The sequence below is a fragment of the Pediculus humanus genome, genomic scaffold (assembly GCF_000006295.1).
Source record: "Pediculus humanus corporis 1103172107582 genomic scaffold, whole genome shotgun sequence".
Classification (NCBI taxonomy): Eukaryota; Metazoa; Arthropoda; class Insecta; order Psocodea; family Pediculidae; genus Pediculus; species Pediculus humanus.
Window position 1 is genome coordinate 112,358 of NW_002987196.1, and position 27,392 is coordinate 139,749.

Here is a 27,392-nt window from a genome sequence, read left to right on the forward strand (position 1 = left end):
TTCCTTTCCCCCTCCCCCCTTGTCCCTGTCCTCTACTCTTCCCTTAAGGGAAAAAAAAAAAATCACGTGAAATTAATTGCTTTATGCGTGTGTGCGTGCGTGCGAGTGTGTATGTTAAAAAAAAAAAAAAATGGTAAAAAAATTTTAATTTTTTTTTTTTTTTGGCTGACTCCGCTGCCGCCAACCGTGGATGTCGCTCCTATTGCAGCTGTTTATAAAATAATAATAATAATAATGATAATGATGATGATGATGATGATGATGATGATGATGATTGCCCCGCCGGGTCATTCTTCGAACCCCGAAGGGAAAAAAATCAGTTTTTTTTTTTTTTACGTTAAGTTAAAATTTCATTTAAAAAAAATTTAATTAAGCAACTTTTGTTGGAACATATTTTCGTGCGTATGCGTGTGTATGCGTGTGTGTGCGTGTGTGCGTGCGCCTATAAAATTTTTCGTCATTAATAATTCGTCACCGGTCGGAAAACTAGACAACGATAAAATTAATTTTTTTTTTTTTTATTATTACTCTTAATATATAAAATGGTCGTTTGTCGTCGTTAATTGTAAACGTGTACGAAAACGTCAAGAAAAAAAAGCATTAATAAAGGCAAAAATGAGAGAGAGAGAGGGAAACGGAGAAATAATATTAATTTTTTTTTTTTGAAAACGTTCGCGAACACCCTGAAAATTAACGGTTTTTTTTTTTTAAAAAAATGTTTGTCGCGTTCGAAACGAGTAGAATTGCATAACTTTTTTTCTTGCTTCTTTCATTATGGAAAATAACCGAAACCGTTGTTTTAAAATTCTGGCACCGATCAAAAAGTAGTAAAGTAAACAATGAGGAAATTAATAAATAAAGCAAAAGAAAAGAAAAGAAAAAAAAAAACAATAAAATTCTGCTGTTGCCGCCGCCGCTGCCACGAGTTTTTCTTTTTAACTAGGCATTCACACGCACTCATGAACTTTCGACCCCATTGACGAAAGGAAAGAAAGCCAGAAAACGAAAGAAAGAAATGCAAGATGGAAGCTCTCTTTGTCGAATTTAATGTTTAGCCTTTACCTGTTCTTCTGATAGACGTGAGTGAGAGGGAGGTTGGTCAGGCAAAGAAGAAGCTTTTTAGCTTTTTAGCTTTTTTTTGTAATTTGAATACAAAAAAAAAAAAAAAATTCTTTTCCTTGCCAAATTTCGTCCGACTGACTGACTTAAAAACAATATTAAAATGCATTAGTCTGAAAAAGTTTTTTTTTTATATCTGGCATCTTTTATTATTTTTTTTTTTCGGTACGGTCGAAAACATATTTATATTTATATATATAAATATAAATATATTTTATTTATTCAAATAAATTTCGTTATTTATTATTCGTGCGTCGAAATTATTTATAACAAAAACAAAGTCGTCAAGAAAAATAAATGAAAATAAAGTAAAAAAAAAAAAAAAAAGGCTGGTTGTTGTTGTGTGAATGTTAAATGTCGCGATAGCAAATAATATTAAATTCTATTTGTATATATGTATGCATTCATTTTTATATATTTTTCTAATTTTTTTTCCTTTTTTTTCTTTTTTCTTGTTCCATTCTTCGTTCATCCAGCTCGAAATAGATTTCCTTCGACGAGCAGCAGCACAGATGATCCAGATTCCGGATCCGATTTGGAACACGAAGACAGATTGTCAAATTCCAGAGTTAAACAAATGCAAAACACGACCGTGAGAAAGAGGAGAGGGAATTTGCCCAAGCATTCTGTTAAAATATTGAAAAGGTGGCTCTACGAGCACAGGTACAACGCTTATCCGAATGACGCCGAAAAGCTTACCTTGTCTCAGGAAGCTAAGCTTACTGTACTTCAGGTTCGTATAATTTCCTTTGTAGTTGTTGTTGTTGTTGTTATTGAGTTTTTTTTTAAGTTGTGATTCTGCGGTTCTTGAACATTGGCTAAACCAAAAAGGAAGCCGCCGCAACGTCTTTAAAACTCGTTTCATTACAGGTGTAAAACACCTGTAATGGCGAATATTCGCCATGCGAGTTTTTATATAAAAGTAGACATTTAATTCATTGCTTTTGAAGATGAGTTCGTTTGTTTGTTTGTTTGTTCCTTTTAATTTCAATCTCGGCAGTACGAGCAAGCAAAGTTTTTGGTTTTTCTTCGAATCGAAGACAAAAACAAAAAAATATTTTGTTTTTTTTTTTTCCTCCTTGTTTTGTTGTTGTTTCGCCTTGTCAATGTGACTCGTGCGCAAAAATGTTTGCGTGTTTTTTTTTTTGTTTTTTAATTTAAAATTTTTAAATTCGAAGGATAAATTAAATTAATGTAAATATGATTTTCTTCAGGTGTGTAATTGGTTTATAAATGCAAGGCGTCGAATTCTGCCGGAAATGATACGAAGGGAAGGTCACGATCCGCAGCATTACACCATTTCCCGTAGGGGGAAAAAAATTTCTGCCAGTCCGACTTACCAATCACATGCGTCTTCAGTTACCTCTGGTGCCTATAATTCGAGGACGAAATCTTCGTCTTCTTGGCTGAATCTTCGTAGTGCTGAAAAAGCATCCGGCGATCAGGAATCCAATCATCATCGTCTCATGCTCGGTCAAGATTACGATGAAAGAAGTCAGTAAAGAAGTCTTCGGTTAATTTGCCTTTGCTTTTCCGGAAGTTTTCCGATATATTTAATATATATTTTTTTTTTCCGTCTTCTTAACTAATTAGGTACGCGAAGTATTATTTACGGCAGCGAAGAAGACTACGAAAGCAGTTCTCCTAGCGAAGAAGAAGCAAGGCAACCGTGGCACAGTGTCATCGTGTGCAGGTACGGTTGCGGTAAAAACTGTGGTGCGCACACCAACAGTAAAAGGTGAGAGAACGAAAAGTAATTTTTTTTTTTTCTTTTTAGATTTTATCCTTAATATCCAAAATATCCTTTTTTTTTTTTTTTTACAGGGATACCCCGGAAGAAGTGTTCAGCCCGCGACACGATTATTGGACAAATCAACAATCGTGTCAGCCTCAGGCTCAGCAATCCAAGCCTTCAATCATAAAATCCGAATTATCAACAACCACTGGTTATAAAAAAGACTTTTCACATTCAGAAGAAACTCCTCCGCCCACGCCTCCGGAAAAAGGAGAGGACAAAGACAAATTCAAATGTTTATACCTATTGGTAGAAGCAGCGGTTGCCATTCAACAGCAAGAACAAGAACACGATCAACGACATATTGTCCAGCAAGCGTAATACATTTTGAAACGTTTGAAAAAATGTTAATAATTAGTTAGTTATTCTGCTTTTTTTAAAAAAAAAAAAAAAAAAAAAGAAAAAAAAAATTTCTTTAATGAAATTATATATTTTATATAAATTTTATTACGAAAAAAAAATGGCAAGGAAGAAAGAAAGAAAACAAAAAGGAAGAAAGAAAAAAAAATAGTTTTGTTGTTGTTTTTGTTGTTGTTTTTGTTTTCGTTTGTGAATGCAAACTTGGCGTTCACGTTTTGTGAACTTTTATATGGCATAAATTATAAATAATTGATTTTTTTTCAATGAGTGAAATGTCACTGCCTAAAATGTTGTGAAGTGAATCAAACACACACATACACACACACACATATACAAATATCATACATACATACACACAGACAGACACATAGTTTTTCTCTCTCTCTCTATCTTTCGTTATTTTAATTAGTGATTTAAATTGTTTACTGATTTTATTATGTTCATCAATTTATTCGTTTACTATTTTTATTATTATTATTATTGCATCATTATATTTTGTTATTTTAAAACAGGTAAAAAAAAAAAAAAATGTGTTTGTTTAAGAAAAAGTTCTTTTTTTAATTTTTTCTGGATTAATCACGAATCAAAATACCCGAAAAAAAAAAAAAAAAAAATTGTGTTCGAATGAAAAACGTTCAATTTTAAAAAAGAACTCATAAGGAAAGGGCATAATAATTACACACACACACACACACGTACAAACACTTTTACACACACGCACGCACTTAACATAAACACACGTCATGTAATACATGCGTATTGCAATAAAAATAAATAAATAAATAAATAAAACAAACTTAATTTTACGTAATAATAATAATAATAATAATTTAAAATAAATAAATAAGTGAATTTGACATTCTTTGTTATAATAATTTAAATAAATAGAGAAAAAAAACGTGTGATGAAAATGTTAATGATGTCATAATAAAAAAAAAAAATAATAAAAATAAAAACGAAAATCTTAAAATTTATATTTTTTTAATTATCGTTTTTTTTCGACTCTACTTAAATGAATTAATTTTTTATCATTAAATTAAATTAAAATTTAAATAAATAAATAAATAAACAAATAAATTGTTAATAAATAAATTGAATCGGAAAAAGAATCAATAGAAAAAAAAAAAAAAAACGAAAAATTACTAATAAAACGTTTTGTGTCGATTGTTTAAATCGTTATTTATTATTATTATTATTATTATTATTATTATTATTATTATTATTAAAAGAAAATCTAAAGTGTGTTGTGCGTATAATTACGACGAAAATTCAAACGCGCACACACACGAAAAACGCGCGTAATTATAATGTTATATATGTATTTAATTTTTGTTTTCTTTCTATTAAATAGAAAATGAAAAATTAACGTTTTTCATTAATCTTGACAATTTATTATCATTATTATTATTATTTTAATTGTAGCAGTAATTAAATTTAAAATTGTTTTTACCCCTCCCCCCATAAAATACGCGCGTGACATTGAAATCGATCACAAAATACGTTGTAAAAATGTAAAAGTGATTTTTTTTCTTTTTTTTTTTTTTTTTCTTGTTGACATTTTTAATATAAGTGTGAATAAGAAAAATATATATACAATAAAATGTAAATTGTTTTTCCGGAAGCGGAAAATCGGAAAAGCGGAAATGAAAAAAAATCAAAACGGATTCTCACGGTACGATGATAAATAATCACAAAAAAAAGTAAATAAATCAATAAATAATGATAATTAATCGAAATCAATTGTAAAGTAAAATAATGATAATGATAATGATAATAATAATGATGAATTAATAAAAAAGAAAACTTACTCGTTAACATTGTAGTAAAAATCGTCGTCGAAATGTAGTGGTAGAAAATTCAAGCGTGGTAGCAGCACGTTTTTCGACGAAAATCAAATTTGTTTTTATACTTATATATATATTTTTTTTTTCTACGAATGTTTGTGCCATAACTTTGTGGTTGTCCTGAGAAAAAAAAAACAAAAAAATAAATAAATAAATGAAAGTACGAGAATGTAAAAATTTCTCTCACCCTTAAATAATTATAATTATTATTATTATTATTATTAAATTTAATTTTTTAATTGTACCAAATTTTTTTTTTTTTATTATTAAATTTTAATTTAATTAAGAGTTTAATTTATAGGTTAATCCTACGTGATTAGTTGTTTATAAAAAAAAAAAAAAAGAAAGAAAGATAGATAGAAAAAAACGTTAATTTTATTTTGTTCGATTTTTTTTTTTTTTTTTTTTTACAACAATAAATAATAATGATTATTATTATTATCATTATATTATATTATTATGTATTTAAGGGTTATGTATTTGTAAAAAAAAAAAAAAAAAAAAAATCAAATCAAAATTTTATCATCATTTTTAATTAATTTGAATTTTTTTTTTTTTTTTTGCACGTGCATTATTAATCAATAATACGTGTTGAAAAATTTAGTGATCGTTTTTTTTTTTTTGTTCGTTATTTTAATTGTTTTATATTAAATAAATTTAATAATAAATAATAATAATAATAATAAAATAACGATAATTAGTTATTTAAATTGGAAAATTTTTTAAACAATTTTTTTTTTTAAATAAATAAATAAATAAAAGAAAGAAAGAAATTAAATTAAATAATTTTACTGTCATATTTTTTCAATTTTTTATATGATATATGACGTGTTATAAAAAAAATTTCGATGGTTTTCTTTCTTTCTTCCATTTTTTTTTTTTTTAATTTGACGGTTAAAACGGTTTTTTTATTATTATTATTATTGTCAGATTGAACAAAATTAAAAATTATAACGTGCACAGGTAAAATGATTGATTGATTGATAGATAATATTTGATATGATTGCTTTAATAAAATTAAATTAAAATTAAATGGGAATCAATAATTGTGAATAAATGTGAATTGCAATCTATAAATTAATGATGATGGAATTTAACATTTGTAATTTATATATAAATTAACAATGGCAATAAATATAACTTAAATTGGCAGAGTAAATAATTTAAATAAATAAAAAAAATTTGAAACATTGTTCAAAGTGCCATTTAAGGTAAATATTAATAATAAATAAATAAATGCAAGAGTTAATTAATAATCATATTGTGATCTCAAAGAAGGCAGTTATTGCTGTTAACAAAATTTTTAATTGTATTTTTTCAACAGAGCTCATGTAATTTGATGTGCTAATTATGCCTCAATAATAATAATAGTATATTTTATTATGATTGTAAAATGGAAAATAAATAAGGAAACAAAAAAAAAACAAAAATGTTAAAATTAATATTAACTTTAATTTGTTTTAGTTGGTACTTTGAGTGAATATGAACATTAATTAAAAACAGTTTTTTTTTTTTTTTAAGTTTTAAACAAAACATATCAGAGTACAATTATATTTAAAAAAAAAAAGTGAATAATTGGTGATGAATGCGTGTGAAATTTCTCATAAAAAGAGAAAATAAAATATACCTAATGTGTTTATATATATTATTTAAATTGTTTTACTTGAAAACTATGGAAAAAATATAATAAATGTTACATTGAAAAAAAAAAAACGTTTTTGATTTATGCATTTTTTTTACCTTTAACGCCTCGTTTGAATTCATTAAATACGTTAAACTAAATCAATTATTAAAATAAAACAAATATTTCATATAAATTACACTTAATTGTTGAAATGAATTGTTTTTTTTTAGAAAAAATTAAACGATTTTTGATTAACTGCCAAATTACATCGAATCACTTTTGAAATAACTAAATGTTTTCTCATTGGTCGAAAAATCATAATGGCCGAATGAGAATTCGTCTTTTGATTGGCTATTACGAAAATCCGTTACATTTTAAAAGTGTAAACAGAATGCCAACCGGTATTTTGGCTTGCTTTACTGTACATTTATAGTTTATCGACATTAAAATTATGGTTTTTATTAATATGAAAAAGAAAAATGATGGTTTGCTTTCATTTACAGCGTTTGATTTAATTATATTAATTTTTTCTTGCATTTCAATGTTATGTGATATTTGTACAGGTGAAATTTTTTAGTAAATGTAAAAAAAATTATTTGTAATCATTATTGTGAACTGTTATTAAAAATTTTTAATTTTTACTTTTTACAGATTTGATATTAGTTGTGTTTTATTTTAATCAAGGATATTTAACGTGGGCCATCGTAACTCTAGTTTTTATATTTGTGCCTTCCATAATAGTGAATTTTTTCAGTTTAAGATGGCACCTTAATGATAATTCATCCAATAAATATATATTAATTTTACATATTTTACTATTAGGTTTATTTCAAAGGTCATTAATAATATTTATTTCATCAAACTTAACTATTTTAGTTTGACTTTTATTAAAATAATTGTTAAATTGATTTCAGACATGTATGGATTATTAAAGCAGGGATAAACGCTTACAAATCTAAAAATAATTCAAATATTTTAAATGTTTATCTGGAACAAAGCGATTTATGTATGTTGCATTTGTTTGAATCATTTTTGGAATCCAGTCCACAACTTGTATTACAAGTTTATCTAATTGCAAATTTAAACGAGTGGAAAAATTGGACAGGTAAATAATGATTTTTTAATTACTAATCATATTAAGAATAAATAAAATTGAATATGTTTAAATAAATAAAATGTGAAATAAACTTTAAATCATCAGAGATTAAATTTTGGATTTAGGCCATTAAAAAAATAAGATTTGACATAACAATGATTTCATTTCGAAAAAAATCATTCACTCAATTTTTCATTTGTTTTTTTATTTTAGCCGTATCTGCAATAGCCTCTCTCTTTTCATTAGCTTGGGCATTAGCCATGTATACTAAAACTCAAAGACAAGCAAGACAAATAAAAAATTCAAGCACTTGGAAAGGACTTTTACTACAAGGAATTTGGAGAACTGGAACATTAGCTGCTAGAATAACTGCCATTGTTTTAGGTGCTTATTATTTTGGAAATTACATATTTTTATTATTAACTATTCATTGGATAGCCATGACAATTTGGATATTCTGTCAAAAGACTGATTTTTGCGAATCTTTTTGGGAAGAAAAAATTTACAACATGGTTGTCGGAGTTATTTATTGCTTTTGTTTTTTTAATTTACAAGAAGGACGATCACGTTGGAGATTATTTGCTTTCTATCTAATAACTGTTACAGAGGTGAATAATTTTTTAAAAAAATACTTTGCTCTTAAAAATAAAAAAGTAATTTTTAATTGTTATCGTTTTAGAATGTTGCTTGTTTGATATTATTTTTGACATTTGGAAACAACTCGTCATACAAACTTAGTATGTTTGGTGTGATTGGAATTATTGGCGGAACATTAATTGGTAAGGAAATGCTTGTGTGATTTGAACACTCTTTAATTTTCCTATAAACATTCATTTCACTTTTTAGGTACAGCTAGCATGTTGTTTTATTATAAATTTAACCATCCATCAGGACGTATAACATGCATATCTAAACATCGAACACCTCAACAAGAAAAAAATTTTTTTAAATTGCCCACAACTCTTTGGTCTTTAAAACAAATGCACAGCGAAATTCGAAATACCGTTTCATTTAACAAACAAACAAATTTAAAAAATTCTTTTGATCCTGTCAGTCCGACATCAGACTCAATTATTATCACTGAGGAAAACGAAGAAAGCATAGATAGTCAATTTAAAATTTTCAAGGATTTTGATAAAAAAATTGACAATCAAGTTAGCAAAGAAGAAAAAAACTGGGAATCTTCTCCTGTGAAAAACCCTGAAAAACAATTTTTAAACAAGCGAAAACCCATTTGTTCAGAATCAGATTTGGCAAAATTATCTGAATTTGCACATTCACCGAGAACATATTCGGAAAGCACATTAAATTATAATGTTCATACTCAGGATAGACTTTTATCACCTCTTTATTATGAAAATCTCAGCACAATACAAAAAGCAGAAGAAATTGAATCTTATCAATCGGATAATGATTCATCGTTTTTAAAAAAGTCACAATTTAGTGAAATGAATTCGAATGTAATGTCAAACGACAGTAGTAAAATTTGTTCCTTCGATTCTAAATTGGATGATATTTTTAAAAAATGTTCCATTGATACCTTAACAATAACGTATCCTTTAAGTTCAGTAAAAAGTTCAAACGACGATTATGAAAACGTAAATGACAATTTACAAAAAACTCCAGAAAAAAAATATAAAAACGATCGCGTTAGTGCTCTGGTTGCCACCATTGACGAAATTCGTTATAACACACCACCTTCGTCTAAATCTCAAACCGTGACAAATCCTAAAAATTTAAATAATTCTACAATTTATATTGAAATGCCTATAACGAGAAGTGATTTTGACGACCATCGTGACATGTCATTTACTCGTGACATACAATCATCGAATAACGATATGAAAAAAATGAATTTGAAGGGTCATAATTAGAGAAAATGGCTGACGAATCATTTTTAATTTTTAAGTAATGTATATGTAATGTACAAAATTTTAATCATTATTTGCTATCAATCGTATGTAAAAAGACATTTTCAAATGTTAGAATAATTAATTGCAATATTTCAAAAACTAGAGATTTATAAAGAATGGATATAATCCATATAATTGTTTATGGAATACTCTTAACAAATTCAAAAAGAATCCGTCTATCAAATCTGTGATTTTTACAATATTATTATTAATATTATTATTTAAATTATTTACATAAATTAATTTATTTCAAATTTATCAATCGTGTACTATATTTTATCGTTTATAAATATATATTTTAGAAATTTTGTATTATAAAAGTTTTCTTAAACTTGTAATCATTCAATTACATCAAGCCATTTATAAATTTCTTTTATTTCATTATTTCACGAATAATAAGTAAATATTAACATTTTTTTTAACAAAGACGTAGTAGTAAAGTATAATAATAATAATTTCCATTAATAAAAAGTAAAATGAATATATAAAAACTTACTTTTATTCTTTGAATTCTTTCCATTACACTTTTCACACAACAATTAAAAACGGTTACTAATTCAAAAGAATTCGAGAACGTATTTGAACGATATCCGACAAAGGGAGAATATTGTCGCCAGTTGTAAAAATCGTAACTGCCTGTTAATGTTTGAACTGTGGTGGTGTGTGCCATTGTTTTATTATCAAAATATTTTGAATTGTTTATTATTATCGGAATAAATGAATCATTAGGTAAACAAAATTTATTTTGGTTTCATTTAAATGAAAACAATATCATAATTTGATTTTTTCAGTTTTAAATAAAACTCCTAACGGACGGACTAACGTTAAATATAATTAAATGTGTGTGTGTACAAGTAGTTAAGGAATACGAAATGGATTTGTTTTTGGAGGTGGTTATTTTCATGTTTTAACTTGTCTTAAAGTTTTTCTAACACGTATTTAATTAATTATATATATTAATTGGAATGTTTAACCGTTTTACATGTTGTAAAATCATTCAGTGTTGCATAAAAAAAAGCAATAAATTAAGTATTTATTCAGTTAATAAATTTTTATATGTAATCATTATTATTATTAGTAATACTGACATAGATTTTAGTTTTCTTTAAATTTATTTAATTTAAATTTTTTTTTTAGGATGAAAATTAACAAATAATTAATTGATATTTATTTATGGATTGAATATGAGTACATAAAAGTAATAAAAAAAAATTAATTTTGTGTTTTTTTTTTTTGGTGGGGGGTTAAAAATTTTATGAAGTAAATTTACAAATGGTTTATGAGGAAATTATTATAAAAATTTTTTAAAATTTATTTGTATTTTTTGTTGTTGCAGCGAATGGTATACAGATTTCACGATCAAGTTTTCAATAAAATGACACCGGAAAAAAGAGCAAGGAATTTATGTGTTATGAAAGCATTGTCAAGAGATAGCATGAGACTTAATAAAAATAAAGAAAATGAAAATCCTCTCAACAATAACACGACGCCTTTTAATTTAAAACATTCGACACCGATAAAATATCGTAAAATAACAGATTCGAATTATCCAGAACGTATTTCTCCAGTCGATATCAATACGACGGATTCGGAAAATTTTCTAGAAAAAAAAAAAAAAGATCCAGATGAGCCAAAATTAGTTTTTGCAAAAATTTACGAATTGACACCGAACGGAGAAACGAACGTTATCGAAACAACAACGACAACAACAACAACAACATCTCGAAACGATTATTCGAAATCATCAGAATTTGAAATAATAGTACCGGAAAAAAAATTACAAAATGGAGAATTAAATTCTAGAAAAAAAGAATCGAATTGGAAATCTTTAAACGTTTTAAACGATGTTGCCGAATATGAATTTTGTAAAAGTTTAGAACAATCGAAATTGGTAATTTCGTTATCATTATTATTATTATCAGTATAAAAAATGAGTTATGAAATCAAGTCGTAAATTATGATAAATTTATTATTATTATTATTATTATTATTATTATTAAATATAATACGTTTATTTTAACAATAAAATTTTATTGTTACTAAAATGTAATGTTTGCTAAATTTTAAAGCTTTAAAAAATGTTTATTTATTTGTTTGTTTGTTTGTTTGTTTGTTTGTTTACGCCTAAATTTTTTTGCTTATCAAAGAGTTGACAGCAATAAAAAATTTTTTATTTTTTTTTACTTTCATGTTTTGAACTTTAGAATCAAATTAATTTTTGTTTTTTTTTTTTTTTTTTTTGGGAACGCACACAGTGTCTGTCGACATCGAATTTACTGGAAGAAATAGAAGCTGATTTACCCTCGCATTATTCGTTGGCAAAACCATTAAATCATACATTTCATTCATTGGAAAGTTACAGGACCGTAACGAGGCTAGCAAGAAACGTAATAGTATTTTTTTTTTAATACCTAGAAGAAAAAAATGTAAAACGAGATGTAATGATTGGATTTATTTTTTTTTTTTCCAGGATAAAAATTTAACTACGATCGATTATGTTGAAACGGACGTCGACGAAGGGGATGAAAAAGTTTTACTGTTGAAAAAACTTGATTTTTTAGAAATGGAAGCTACGATACAAAAAGCCAAAATTCGTCAAGCTCAAAAAGCTATGACGCTGTCGAAGAATAAAAAATCAATGGATGTTGAATATTTCGAATGTGAAAAAACTCTTTTGCTGTCGGGTGAAAAAAATTTTCATTTTTTCCAAAAAAATCGAAAATGTGGAGGGAGGGGTTTCGATTGTAACGAATTTTTTTATTTCAGGGCTTCGATTGAATGCAGCCTTGCAAGAAATGGAAAGGTTAAAACGTTCGCAGGGTACTGCGAACGGTTGTTTTAAAGACAATTACGGTCAAGTCACCATCAGGGAAATAGTTTTTTACGTTGATGACGTCACACTCAACAAGGGTACGTCCATATTGTTAAATATGTCGTTGAGGAAGCAAATGGAAAAATATTATTATTATTTTTAGTTTCCGAATCGTTTGTTTGCACGGCGACGGAAAAGGAAAACGTACAATTTTCCACGAGTTTAATGAAACAAGATGGAAAACTTTATTTCGATCAACCGATGAAATTTCAAAATTTAAACAAGGATTTTGTCATAAACATACAATTGTACAAACGCCGCGGAAAAGAGGTGAATTGGGAACGGTTTTCCCCTTTAACTCTTCGAAAAAATAATAATAATAATGATTCGTCGTTTTTCAGGGAAAAGAACCTAAAAAAATATTTTTGATGAAAAAACTCAAAGAATTGGCGGGTAACACATTACAAAAAACCATAACGACGAGTTCTGTCGGTGAAAAACACGATTTCGAATGCGTTGCATCGACACGTTTGAAATTGGAAAACGTATCGAATCGTAAACAAGACAAATGCGTACTTAAATTTTCCGAGGTATGCACCCCCTCCCCCCCATCCAACTCACCGCGCGACCGGGTTATTTAAAAATGTTGATTATTATTATTATTATTATTGTTTTAGCCTCCTCAACATCCCGTGATGAGAGACGCTTTGGTTTTATATTTGAAAACGGATTTCAACGTGGAGACGAAAGATGCGTTTGGATTTTTAAACGTTTTCAACAATTCCTGTTGGCAAAGATGGTGGTTTTCACAAAGCGGATATTATTTAAATTCTTGGTTGTATCCGGAAGACGAAGAAAATAATAAGGTACGGGGGAAAAATAAAATCTCAACAAAAAAAAAAAAAAAAATTCGTAACTCTCAACTGTATAAATGAAAAACCTTTTTTTCTCTTTCAGGTTCCAGTGTATTCTTTGCACTTGCCCTCGTGCACGGAAAAAGTCAAAATTGCCGATTTGGAAGTTTGCATTCGACCACATTCGTTCGTCGTCGTGACGGGACCACCGAATAATAAAGAAGAAATTTTATTTTCAGCCGAATCGAATAAAGACATGATTAAATGGATGAATCATTTAAATTTAATAATCGAATGCGTTCGTTTGTGGAAACCGAACGCGTGAAAAAAATTTTTTTTAAACGAAACGTTCGCGCACAATTTATTATCAATCACTCAGATTGGACACTCTCAGGGAATCCATTTTATTATTATTAAATTTCACTCGTTCGTACGTTCGTACGGATTGTTTTAATTTTAATTTAATAATTTTTTATTTAATTTATTATTACCGAGTATGTAAAAAAGCAGACGATAAATACCGTAGAAAAAAAAAATTATTATTATTATTATTGTTAAGAGTTTAAACGTAAGAAAAAAAATATTTATTTGACGTGAAATAAATTGAAAAATTTTTTTTTTTTAGTATATATAATAATAATCATTTTGATTTTATTCACACTGAAAAGTCTTTTACAACAACAGTAAAAATACAACAGCACTACAGCAATATCACATAAAGAAAATAATAATAATAATAAAAGAAAGAAAAAAAGGAAAATTTTAAAATTTCGGTAGTGGAAGAGAATACATGACGGATTGTTTTTTCGTTTGTCCATCGGATTCGTGCCAATCAATTAAATTATATCGACAATGTTCGATCCAAAAATCACGTTGAATGGGGGATATGGTATTACTCCATACCTAAACGATGATAATAATAATAATAATAATTAATCGATCGATGAATCCAACCTTTCGTTCGTATTAATAAATTTTGTACCATTTTCAGATGATTTATCCAGTCGTGCGTGTTTTTATCTTTCATTTTATCAGCCATATTACGAGCTTGATTTAATATTCTAAAACAACTGTTGTCGCGATATTTTATTTGTCTGTAGTAAGCTTTCAAAAGTAAATACCTTGAAAAGGAAAAAAAAAAAAAAAAGGAAAAGAATAAAAGGAAAAAAGGAAATAAATCAATTTATCGATCCATGGATTTACCTCGGTTTCAATACTTTCACGACTTGCACATCTTTTTTTATTTTCGCCATGAGAGCGTGTACATCCGAATACGCAGACGTGACCGCGTGTATGTTTTTCGTATCGATCCGATGCACGAGAGAAATAAGATTTCCTTCCAACCTTTTCAATCTTGTAAAAACGGTCGAGGGAGTTTCCGCCGCGTCCAATATTTTAAATCCTTTTAAAGTGTTCCCATACGATTTCGAAACTTCCCATTCGTTGTGTCTTATCGACCTGTACGCATAACGACACGTTTATCATCAACTTTTAACCGTTGAAACAAAAGTACGGAAAAGGGAAAATTGTCTCACCACAACCACAAAGATGTGAACAAACGATGTTTGCTGTAAACGTCACGTATCGAAGCAAAATTTTCTTCTTCTTTAACGAATGCTTGACACGTTTCGTACGGTATCACGGTATATCCCGTATCCAATTGAAAATCCAAACAAATTGCATAATACCTGAAAGAAAGAAGGGTAACGACAACAAAGCGACGGCGACGAGTAGGAGTAGGAGATAATAATAATGATACCATTACCATATTATGCTCGATTTATCGGAATCGACTTGCGACATGAATTCGAGTTCTTGTAGCAAAGACACGGCTTCCGATAATCTATTCAATTGTATTAATGCAAATATTAAATCCGGCATTAAATCCAATCTGAGTGACGTGCTACGTATGACGGTTGCTATTTTTATACTTTGAAATCCGATGAAAACGGCATTTTCAATTTCCGCTCTCATGTGCCTTAACAACAAACAATTAAAACGATTAAACGTGGACAACAACCGTTTGTTTGTGTCGCTCGTTTGTTCGTTTGTTAAAAATACCTCGCTTGAAAAATAACTTTGTACAATCGTCCTATGGCTTCCAATTCGTAGACTTCTATTATTTTTTTCCTACATCTTTTACACAAATCCACGGCGCATATTTCCATTTTAGCACAAGTGTTTAAATCCTTGTAGTGATAAGCGACGTCGATCATGTTCGTGTAAGCAACGCACAAACCGTAAAAATTCCTGTTCGATTCCAGTGCTTTGTTAAGAGCGACCGCCGACGCGTATTTCGCCATCAACCAATTTTGCATGTACTGGAACGCAAATCGACAAAAAATCAATTAAATATTGTGCAATGTGAAGGTAATGGTTGCGTGCAACCGTTAATTCGTGCCGCCATATTGGAAAAATGAGGGCTCCTGTATGACACACGACGACAACGAATAAATATTAAAAACAAACCCGGAAAATTATTATTATTATTCGTACGTTTTTACAATAGTAAAAAAAAAAATGCGTCTCGTTAAAATTTTACAATTTTCCGTTATAATTTATTTGAATTTTTTTCACGTGACAAAATCATCCGAAACGATGGAAAATAATAATAATAATAACAACGAAACGACAGGTATGTGAGTTTCCATATTTATTTTTTCCGTCGGGTAAAATTTTCCAAAAAAAAAATGGCGATTCTGTTAATTTTATCTCGCGTATATAAATAAAATTTTTGTTTTTAATTGAAAAGGTTGTTGCCACGACGTTTGTTGACCCCGCCCCCCCAAAAAAAAACAAGAGAAAATAAATTGACCCCGTTAATTTTAAACCGTTAAATTTTAATATTTTTAAATTTTTAAAAATTTATAAAATTTTTGTTTTGTTTTTTTTTTCAGATTTTGAAAATTTTATAAATTTTAAATTTCACGATGACGATGGAAACGTGACCGTGTTTATCGTGGATTTAGAATCAGGTATAAAAAGCGGATTTTAAGAAAATCCATCATTTTATTATTATTATTATTAATCTATTTTTTCTCCCTCTTCCCAGGTGTGATAAACGATACGGCGAAGAATGATGATAATAATAATTCAACGAACGAAAATTATAAAAAAATTTTTTTTCTGGAACTTTTTCCGAAAAATTTATCGTCGTCGTCGTCGTCGCCGTCGCATCCAGGACGTACGAGACAACCAAGAAAATTATTAACGAAAATCCATCCTTCCGGCACGGCTTTTCTCGCGGGTTTAAAATTGGGAACCATTTTGTCGAAAAAAGGTTTCGAATTGGGTCACGGAAAAATCGTTTCCGCTCATTCGTTTCAAGTTTTCGGTAAAACCGTCAACACGGCGACGAGTCTCTCCTACGGCGATTCTTCTTCCACGACTTTTTTACTTCCGATTGTAAACGATTCGCCGCTACCGGAAGAAGAAGGAGAAAATTCATCCACTTCCTCTGCGACGGACGACGTGAATAAAATCCCTTCTAAATCGTTAAGGAAAAATACTTTTCACGTTACAGTCGTTGAAAAACGATCACCGACGGAAAACGACAAAAAAAATATTTTCGACGACGTCCGCGACGACGACGACGACATTTTCCAGTCGTCGAAGAATCATTCGTCGAATGAAATCGAAAAACCTGGAGTCGTTAAAAAAAATGTCGTAATAAGGGGAAATTTAAAACTTATTCGAAACGACGGCCATGATGATTTTTTAAGGGAGCACAACAAAAGCGTTAACGAATTTAATAAAATCGTAAAAAAAAGAATCAACAGCAAATTTTAAGCGACCTGAACGACAGCAAAAACTTCCGTTCGAGCGGCCTGGAATTCTGGAATTTCCAGAAAATTTTTGCGTTCGCTTTCACGTTTAAAATAATAATAATAATATTAATTATTGTTACATATTAACGATGATCGTTTTTTTTTTTTTTTTTTTTAAAAAACCCACGCACTGCCTTCTCGATTTATTTATTCGGTACCCAATGAATGAATGGATGACTGACTGAATGATTGAATGAATGAATGACTGAATGATTGAATGAATGAATGACTGAATGCCGATGACGTGGATGATGATGATGATGGTAACAATACAATTGTTTATTTTCTAGGTCAAATTTTTTGCTTTTTTTCGGTCATTATCATTATTATTATAATTTTTGTTATTATTATTTCGCTATAAAAAGAAAATTCCGTTATTTCCCCTCCCGCCCCCCGCCCGCCCGCTTTCTTTTCTTTTTTTTTTTTGCCTCCGACGATAAATTTATAACAAAAACCTTTTGTCGAAACGAAAAGGTCATCAATCGCAAAAAATTAAAGGTATCGGTCGAATGCTAAATATGAGAGAACGAACCCTTTTTCCTTTTTTTCTACGAAAAGGTTTATTTTCGTCGTCGTCGTCGTCGAATCCATTCATAATTAAAATTCGCGACAATCGAATCAAACACCGATCAATCGTTTTACGACGACAACAACAACAACAAATTTTTTCGGGTCAAATTTATTTAAGATTTAAATTTAACGCGCAAAAATTTTCTTTTTCATTTATTTATTTAACGTTCGCGGCGTAACGTTCGCGCATCACGGATGTTTTAAAAAAAATAATAATAGTAATAATAATACTAAATCATTAAATCGCCGACGCGTCGTGGATTTTGTTTATAAAAAAAAAATTTAATTTCGCGTAATGAAATATTTTTAATTATTAATCGTTGACGACGACGACGACGACGACGACAACGACTACGACATTTTAGAATTAGAATTTGTTTTTAACCGTTCGTTCCGTTCGGTACATTTTTTTCCGTTAAAAAAAAAATGAAACGTTTTTCGTGTTTTGTGTTATTTTTCACCACCGTAATCATCACAACAGGTAAGCCTTCTTTTTTTTTTTTTGTTATTTTACGGGGGACCAGATAATGTTTAGCTTGTTTCGATTTAATTTAAATTAAATAAATTTTTTCTTTTTTTTCTAGAAAGTTCCGTTCGTTACGCATACGTTCCGTTACGACCGTTACTCTTTACGCCATCAAACGTTTCTCCGGCGGCAAAATCTCCCGGAGTCTCGAAAATCATAGTCTGGAAAAACTTTTTGGAAAATTCCAACGATTCGAGTTATAAAATCTACGAAACCGGAGAAGGAAAAGGTGACGACGAAACGAAAAGAAAAATGCCGTACAGGGAAGCCCCCCAGAAAAATTATTACGGTAAAAAACCTCAAACGGATGACGATAAGAAAATTAATTTTTTCGGAAACGGCAACGAGAAAATTCTTTTGACTCCCATCGGTAAACATGTAGAATTACCTAATATTTACTATACATTTCCGGTTACGAATGATAATAATAATAATTATAATTTAAATCGAAATAAAAACGGTTTGTTGAATTACGATTCGAAAAAAATCGGAAAATTGGAAAGACCGGGAACGAGTGGGAAAAATAAAGCGACGGAAGTAATGAAAAATCTTACCGGAAACGACACATTCGTTAATTTACAAAAGAATGCGAAAAAAAACGGAAGTGATTCGACTGTCTCATTTCAAACTGCTAATAACAAAAACAATTCGAATTCTATCAGACTTAATTACGCGCCGAATAAAATCGGAAACGGAAATTATACAAAACATACGACTTTTTCGCAAAAATTAAAACCGAAACCTCAAACGATTTCTTCTCCGTTTCCATGGGCGAGCAAAAGACCGACCATTTTCGTACCTTACGAAGTCGAAGAAATAATCGAAGAAAATGTCGGAGTGAACGTGGACGATGAATCGACGACGACAACGACGACAAAACATAAATTGGAATCGATAAAAAATCAATATTTACAGGAAGGTGATAAATTAAACATCGCGACGACGCCATATTCTCAAAATTCTTTAGATTTTTTAAAAGAAAGCATAAAAACAATTATTAACGGTTTGATTAATTCGAACGGTTCCGATCGAACGGGAAGGCAAAACGATGACGATTCGACGACTACTCGTTTTAAATCGAAAAGTTTCGATTTTTTGGATGGTCCTGAAATTGAAAATTTTTCACGATCTCGCGACAATTTACAAAATTCCGTATTTACAAAAATTTTAAATTTCGAAACGACCGTTACGACGACGGAACCGGAAATTACCGTCGATTCAACGACGGAATATACTTCCGCAAAGAGTAATTTAAACGATGAATTGTCGAAACGAATTTCGTCGACCGAATTCGATGTCGAACGTGAAAACCGTACGGAACCGTTAAATTTGAAAACGGGCGTGAAGACTGAAAGTACGACTTTGTCATCGTTTCTTACGCCACGTTCGAATCGTGGAAAAATTAATTCGCAAGTTTTTCTCACGGAACCATCGACAAAATCAACAACAACAAAAAACTACAACACGGAACCGCAACCCCGTTCGTTTTTCACAAGAGGATTCAAATTTAACGATTTGAAAGAATCATCGGGCGAACGCGACGTTCGTCCGTCGACTATGGAGGAACACGTATTTTTTTCAAATATTCCAAACGACATCGTTTTCGAAACGGAATCGGACGCAACGCATTCGACATCGAATCCTTCGACGACGATGACGACGACGACGCCACCACCATCTTTTAAAACGGAAACAACGAACGCGTCACCATCGACCTTTCACCTGACGAATGGTATCACCGAAACGACACCATTTCATTCTACGGAAGAACAAAACACCGGAAGTACGAAATGGATTAAAGAACTCACAGATTCTCCTCTTCTTTTTAATTTGCTTACGACAGTGAGGGACACCGAGTCAAATACGAAATACGAAATCGAAACACCAAATCCGGACGATAAATCGAAAGATCAAAGAAGATCCGACATATTAATTTTAGAAACGTTAGAGAACGATCCGACGAGTACGACCGAACGTGAAAATTCAAATTATTTAGAAAGTTTAAGAGGGAAAACTTTGAACGCGAACGTGTCAATAGATTCCGTCGTTTCGACCGTTCCATTAATAATTGACGATTTGCGAAATGGCAAAATGAACGCACAAGATTCGAAAATTCTTTCGCAAATTTTTCGCGATTACTGGCCGCAATTGTTGACTTTGTCGAAAGACGTCAACGCCGACATGCTTCCGTTGATGAAATTAAAAAACGAAGAAGATTTAAAAAACGTGTTGAAAAATTATTATTACTCAACGGAAACGACGAGTGTCGCGACGGAAACGACGGAAAAACAAAATGTCGCCGACAATAATTTGATTCATTTTTTATTTTACGATTACATGGACGATTACAAAAACACTTTTTACGACGAAACGGATGAAGACTATGACGAAGAAGAACAAACGAGTAGCGTGAGACCGAAGAGGAAAATAATCAAAGGAAAATTTTACGATGGCGCGACACCGACGGAAAAACAAAATTTTAAAATTCAACCAGCAGAAGAAAATTTCGACGTCGTCGAACAAAAAATAATTCAAAACGATAAACACGACAAATCCGAGTAAGTTGGCAACGCGTCACTCTCATTTCAAAAAAAAAAAAAATTTTCAAAATGGCGGCGAACTCAACGTTTTTCCTTTCGTTTCAGGTACGATTCAATTCATTTTGAAATATGATTCGACGAAAAACGTTGAGTCATTTAGCCATTTTTTTTTTTTTTTTTTTTAAATTGGCGGCAGTAAATTTAATTATTATGTATTATATTTATTAAATTTTTTTTTCTTTAATAAAAAACCGCCATTTTTAATTTTTAAAAAATAAAAAAACGGGACTCACCATGTGAACGACGCTTATTAATCCCATACATTCGGAAAGTAAATCAAGGCATGATGCTTTCTGTTCTGAACAGGTACCGATTAACTTATGTGGAAAATATTCCGTCATTATTTTCCTTTTGATATCTTGTTGTTTTGTCAATAATTTTATCTGAAAAAAAAAAAAAATTTTTTTTTTTTTTATTGTTAGGAAAACTTAGTTTGACAAAAAAAAAAAAAAAACAAACGAAAATGATGGGGACGGGGGGAAACGAACCTTTCTCTTCGATTCGGGTATGGTAAATTTCAAATATTTTAAACCCATTTTTAATAATTCCAACGAATTGTGCGTTCTACCCATGTTTAATTTCATTGCTCCCATTAAAGTGTAGATTTTGCTAAAAATATAAGGCGTGCAAAAATCCGGATATTCTTTTTCTTCTTTCATTTGCTGAAAATCAAAAGGTTCACGTTAGCGCGTGCGCGCACACACCGCATTTTTTTTTTTTTATTTAAATTATTACTACTAAAATTAATTTAGTACGTTTGCCAAAGCTAAAGCATCTTCTAAAATTTGCGTCGTCAAAGGTATGTTGTAAGTTGTCAGATTGAGGGAAGCATATTCCAATTGTACTTCTAACAATATATCTTTTCGACCTAAAAATTAAACAAAAAAAAAAAAAAAAACGCCCGTTAAGTTGCCAAATTTTTTTCTTTTCCCAAATACAAAAAAAAAAAAAAAACTTTTCCTCTACCTGAACCCGCCGCATGTTCGAGTAAAATCGAATAAACGGATGCCAAAATTTCCGGACATTGACAATCTCCCATTGTTCCGGATATCCTACCGAATTCCACGTCCACTTGCGATGTTCTTCTATGTTCCTCCGTCGATCTCATTCGTAAGAAGAGAACAAATTTTTGACCGATGGATAGCAAAGGGAATCCTGCTCTCGGATTAACGATTGTCGTTCGTGCTCCGTGCATTGGACTTATATTACAAACTAAAACCATCTGTAATTTGCATCGAATCGTTGTTTTGTTTTTACTCAAACGTTTTTAATAATGATGATGATGATGATAATGATGATGATAAAGCCACACGCGTACCCCGTCGTCTTTATTGATTCCGATGATTTTATCAAACGGCGTATAATCGCAGGATTTACACTTGTTCGTGTGCGTTCTAAAATAATCTATGCTCCCAATGTGATATTTTTTCTTTTGTTCGTCGAGTAACAAACTGTAAACCGTTTCGCGAAAAATAGGAGATCTAAACTGCATGTAACCGCAATTGGCATATTGTGGCAAATCTTGACAGGTATCTAATCGGTGATTGATTGGTAGACAAAATCTTACAATTTTAATCCGATTTAAATGCGCTTCAAAAAAAAAATTATTCGAATGACGATGAGATTTACCTGGGATTTCTAATCCGCTACATTCGCACGTGATTTCTTTTCTTATAGCCGTGACTAATATCATTCGCCTCGGCGCTAAAATATTTGAAAAATTTAAATCTCCTTTTGCGCACGTTAATATTTTCATGTCGAACAATGTTTTGATGGCTGAAATTTTTCAAAAAAAAAAAAAAAAAAAACAAAATCATCCGCTTCTCGATTGCGAGTGAGAAAAAAAATGAGAATTTTACCCTTTGCAAGAGATCTTTCGTTGAAACTGCTATCTTTCGACATGACAAATGCTAAAGCTGTTCTCCTGAAATTATTTCCCAACACGGAACCTACTTTTAAAACTAATTGCTCGATAGGTTTCAAACCGTCGATTGTTTTTATAAACATGGCTGAAACGTACGGAAAAATTAAAATTCATTTCATTAGTAAAATAAATGTTTATTTTTGTCTTACTGTCCATAGTCAAATCCGTTCCCGCTTTATTATCTACGAAAAAATTAGGTCCGAGAAGGCAAACGTTTACTTTTTGATAATCAGCATTTTTATGTGCCTGAATATAAAAAAGTGAAAAATTTTTTTTATTGTTAAAAAATTTAATTAACGTTTGGGGGAGGAGGGGGGGGGGGAGGAACGCGAGTAAAACCTCAAAATTTTCAACGTAATCCAACCAATACGAAGTGTCGTATTTTTCATTTTCGTTTGACATTACGGCCGTCGATAACATTTCATCGGGTGCGGTTATGAGTCCTAATTTTTTAATTTCGTTCATCGATATTTGACTTATGTAAATATTTCCGGACTGAAGGAGAGTTATTAAAAAACTTTCCAACCATCCTGGATTTCCGCTGCTTTTAAATTTTTGCATGAGACTGTAATTATTTTTTTTTTTCAATTTGTCAAAAAGCACTTCTTTCAATTTGTTTATCTTACTAAAACGATTTATCTTACTTTTCAAGTTCTACCGGTATGGCGACGACACCGAGTATTTGACACGCCATCCCCGAATAATACCATTTTTCAATTTCCCCCAAATCGATTTTTTTTTGATTGAACGACGCCAAAGCTTCTGTAGCCGCATGTGATAAAATTCTCCTTTGTCCCACCGTCAAAACGTAAAAAACCGAATAGGATAAATGTGAGCACCATTTCAACATGATCCACGATTCGTCGTCCATGAATTCGGCATCGTCGATAAAAACCAACCATTTTGTACCTTTTGAAAAACACTAAAAAATATTTATTTCGTCTGACGCGAGAAATCGACCAAAATATTAATAATAATAATAATAATAATAATAACCAAAATTCTCACTTTTTTATATAGATGATTCGTCAACGTGGTTTGAGCTTCCGTTTGTTGCTCCACCGTCAAACTCATATATTCGGGAGTCAATTCGAAATTGACATTAAAAATGGGATTGAGTGCTGGTAAAAGTGATATGTCTTTCATGTCTTCCAATTTAGACACTATCTTATCTTCTCTTTCTTCAATCAAAGATGATTCGTTCAATCCTAACGGTTGTTGAAAAAGGAGTCTTATGGCAGAATAAGAAGCCTGTAATCATTGAAAAAAAAGTTTAGACTCGATCAAAAGTTTTGTGTCTTTTTTATCACATCGACAAACAACAAACGGAATTATTTATTTACTTTCGAATCATCCTCGGTTAGTAATATTATGATTATGTCAAAATGTCGAATTTTTTCCTTTCGAAAGAAAAATAAAATGATTAATTTTTTTTTTTTGTTGTTGTTGTTGTTGTAGTTAAATTGTAGTTTTTTAGTAAATTACAAGGAATTCTCACGACTCACTACAATTCTTTTATTGTCTTCCGTTTTGTCTTCGTTTGAATAATTTTGTTTTTCGGCAATGTTTATCAAACCGGCAATCAAACGACTTTTCCCTATTCTCGCAGTACCGTAAATAACCATAAAATTTATTTTACTCCCTTTATTCATGTATTCATCCAATAATTTTTCAAATTCCATTATTTCTTTTCCCCTTCCCAATAATGGATACGTGTTGTAATCGAGTTTTAATTTACTTCGTCTGAAAATAAAAACAAAAACAAAAAACTCTTTCTCTCTCTCTCTCTCTCTCGCGCGTTAAAATTTGACTGTTTTTTTTTTTTTACCCACGTTATTTTCAAATTGAATTTATAAAACGGTCCCTTGTTTTCGACTCCTTTTAAAACTTTCTGTTCTAAAACTTCAAAATGACCGGATTCTAATTTCGAATGAAGAAACGAATCTCTATCGAGCGATACTATGTTCGGATACGCGCACATGAGTCGAGCCGCCATGTTAACAGATCGTCCCATGACGGTGTATTCTTTTCGTAGCGGATGTCCGATAACGCCGCAGTAAGCCATTCCTGTCGTGAAAAATTAATTTTTTTTTTTTTTTTTAATTTTAGAATGGGGGGCTATTTGATATTTGACTTATTCGATTATTAAATAACTTTCTTTTATTCACCGGTCGTCACGCCGGCGGATGCTGACAATATTGGTAATTTTTTTAATTGTTCAACGCAATTATATGCGCATTTTAATGCGACTTGACTCGAGAGCTCGTGTTTGAATCCCTTGAGCCCGAAAACCGTTAATATCGCCATGTCCTTATCAAAGAGAGTCAACTTATTCACGGCTCCGTCCGTTTTATCAACTGTCGTCGACACGATGACAAAAGCTTTGTGACTTAGTTTAATGTAATCCTCGGCGGATGCATTACTCAAATCAACGACTACATTAAAAAAAACAATGGCAACCTTAAAAATAATTAATTAACCAGTTGATTGAAATTAAATTTAAATTTAATTTAAATTTAAATATAAATAATAATAATGACTTTCGCTCGCGATCGAGTGACTTTCTTAACCGAATATTATTATTATATATATATATATATATATAAATATTAATTACCTGACGCATTTCCGTTAGGTAACTTAATGATTGATTTAAATCAATGCTTTTCATAACGGGAGTAAGTATGAAGGGACGAAGTTCTTCCGTTTTTAATCGGGTTATGAATTTCAATGAATTACGTTCGGTACCTGGATCGTTAGCGTTTGATGCACTACTGATGGGAATAGCCGAGGGTTTCCACATGGGACCGAAATCGTGTACCTTTAAACATTAAAAATTTAATTTATTTTTTTTTTTCCCCCGATAGGATTTCGAGTGTCGAATTTTATTTTTTACCCTTATGTGAGTGTTATTAGAATGATACGTGTAACTATAAAGCATGTAATTTTCAACGTGTCTCCAAGCGGAAGGTGCAACAATAACATCTCCGGATTTACATAACAATTCTGCATCCCTCACATCAATTACGGGAGAACCGAAAATGACGTAATGTTTTCTAGATTCGGTACCTATGATTGAAAAAATTGCTCTTCCAGCTGCCACGGCAACTTTTACTCCGAGTTTAACTCCGACATCCGTTTCGTGTTCACCGCAATTTTTTTGTATATCTATTGCGGATTCTATGGCCAAATAAACAATGTTCCTTATATCACCGTTCACGGGTACTTTCCAAACGCAAAAAAAAGCATCGCCTATTTACAAAAAAAAAAAAAAAAAACTAATACATTTTCTGGACCATTTATTATATTTAAAAAATTGTCATAATTTGTAATAGTCACCTCCGAATTTAAAAACGTCACCGTTTCTAGAAAGTACTATTTGTATCATTGACCCGAGATATCCGTTTAATACTTCCGTCAATCTCGACGGTCCTCCTTTTCCTGTTTTGTCATATTTTTCGCAAAGCTGGGTAAAACCTAATTTAATAATCGATTTATGATTAAATATATCGCGAGTTATCGTATCGATTTATCGTATCCCACCTGAAACGTCAGGGAAAAGTACGGCCGTGTTGTAATAATGAAGTTTACGAGTAGTGGGATCGCTTAAAATTTGATCGGGTAACAAAGTTGCTAAAATTTTAATTTTTTCATTATCTTTTGGTGAATTATTTATTAAATTACTACCATTACCGTTAATGGGTCGAATGTCGTGAAGTTCGGCACTAGAAAAAAAAAAAAAAAAAAAATTTAATTTAAAATAATTAACAGAGAGTCGAGTTAGAATCCAAAAGATTTTATATTGGGTACCTTCCGAGAGTGCTGAGAGACGATAAAGATCCATATAAGTTACCCATTTTATTTATGGAACTAGAAAGGTTACTATTCTCAAATCTACTCGTCGATACGGAATTTTGAAAATTTAACTTATTTTGTCCATCGGAAGAATTTTTCCTTATGGGTGTCATTATTGTATTGCTCGGTGAAAAAACTTTTCTTTCGAAACTTTTATTGAATCCTTTTGATACAGGACTTGAATCCGATTTTATAGTTTCCTCATTTTCATTAGTTTTCAATACTACTGTTTTTACCATACTATCATCCTTTTTTACCGTATAATTTTCTTTTTTAGATTCTTCCAATAGTCTAGCTCTCCTTCTCATTCGTGCCGGAGTGTAAACTCTTGAATTTGAGATTTTCTAAAAAAATTTTTTTTTTTTTTTTTTTTTCAAAAAAATTATAAACGTTAAGTAGGAGGAACTCCCCCCGCCTCTCCCGCATTATAAAAATGAAAAATTTTATTTATTTTAAAACAATGATTAACATTTCATTTAAATACAAAAAAAAAAAAAAAAAAACTTTTTTTCAACATTTTAAACATTTTTCACAAACCGTTAGGGATGTGCTATTATCACTGCTTTCATCTCCTTCGAAACCTTTAATCATTTTTGTTTTTCTTTGTTTTCCTTTCCTTTTCTTAAACCTATTCTTCGAATTTTATACAAAACATTACATGAAACAAGCATTG

General features: G+C 30.4%; 6 protein-coding genes across 6 annotated transcripts; 4 read left to right on the plus strand and 2 right to left on the minus strand.

Annotated features, from left to right (window-relative positions):
* Positions 1–1,513: 1,513 nt before the first annotated feature.
* Positions 1,514–3,235, plus strand: Phum_PHUM225040 (Homeobox protein TGIF2LX, putative; the record flags this gene model as incomplete). The annotated part of the gene is made up of 4 exons (XM_002425816.1): positions 1,514–1,852; positions 2,334–2,613; positions 2,713–2,857; positions 2,944–3,235. 4 exons carry the CDS (start codon positions 1,514–1,516, stop codon positions 3,233–3,235), a joined length of 1,056 nt encoding a protein of 351 aa, XP_002425861.1.
* A 3,799-nt stretch (positions 3,236–7,034) lies between these two features.
* Phum_PHUM225050 (uncharacterized protein) lies at positions 7,035–9,712 on the plus strand (the record flags this gene model as incomplete). Its single annotated transcript, XM_002425817.1, has 6 exons — positions 7,035–7,143; positions 7,394–7,577; positions 7,657–7,847; positions 8,052–8,446; positions 8,518–8,617; positions 8,685–9,712. The coding sequence occupies 6 exons, from the start codon at positions 7,035–7,037 to the stop codon at positions 9,710–9,712; spliced, it is 2,007 nt and encodes a 668-aa protein (XP_002425862.1).
* A 1,378-nt stretch (positions 9,713–11,090) lies between these two features.
* On the plus strand, positions 11,091–13,742 carry Phum_PHUM225060 (uncharacterized protein; the record flags this gene model as incomplete). Its single annotated transcript, XM_002425818.1, has 8 exons — positions 11,091–11,642; positions 12,007–12,138; positions 12,222–12,435; positions 12,518–12,661; positions 12,799–12,893; positions 12,965–13,153; positions 13,241–13,429; positions 13,521–13,742. 8 exons carry the CDS (start codon positions 11,091–11,093, stop codon positions 13,740–13,742), a joined length of 1,737 nt encoding a protein of 578 aa, XP_002425863.1.
* A 437-nt stretch (positions 13,743–14,179) lies between these two features.
* Phum_PHUM225070 (uncharacterized protein) lies at positions 14,180–15,735 on the minus strand (the record flags this gene model as incomplete). The annotated part of the gene is made up of 6 exons (XM_002425819.1): positions 14,180–14,320; positions 14,400–14,538; positions 14,621–14,875; positions 14,953–15,105; positions 15,183–15,395; positions 15,479–15,735. 6 exons carry the CDS (start codon positions 15,733–15,735, stop codon positions 14,180–14,182), a joined length of 1,158 nt encoding a protein of 385 aa, XP_002425864.1.
* Positions 15,736–15,937: 202 nt separating this feature from the next.
* Phum_PHUM225080 (uncharacterized protein) lies at positions 15,938–20,902 on the plus strand (the record flags this gene model as incomplete). Its single annotated transcript, XM_002425820.1, has 3 exons — positions 15,938–16,052; positions 16,599–17,025; positions 18,403–20,902. 3 exons carry the CDS (start codon positions 15,938–15,940, stop codon positions 20,900–20,902), a joined length of 3,042 nt encoding a protein of 1,013 aa, XP_002425865.1.
* A 288-nt stretch (positions 20,903–21,190) lies between these two features.
* Phum_PHUM225090 (uncharacterized protein) lies at positions 21,191–27,310 on the minus strand (the record flags this gene model as incomplete). Its single annotated transcript, XM_002425821.1, has 20 exons — positions 21,191–21,238; positions 21,429–21,602; positions 21,696–21,808; positions 21,907–22,162; positions 22,259–22,473; positions 22,570–22,716; positions 22,800–22,949; positions 23,014–23,110; positions 23,204–23,429; positions 23,509–23,786; positions 23,873–24,115; positions 24,370–24,607; positions 24,697–24,931; positions 25,033–25,324; positions 25,482–25,685; positions 25,761–26,116; positions 26,204–26,341; positions 26,408–26,589; positions 26,675–27,063; positions 27,257–27,310. 20 exons carry the CDS (start codon positions 27,308–27,310, stop codon positions 21,191–21,193), a joined length of 4,035 nt encoding a protein of 1,344 aa, XP_002425866.1.
* Positions 27,311–27,392: the final 82 nt, after the last annotated feature.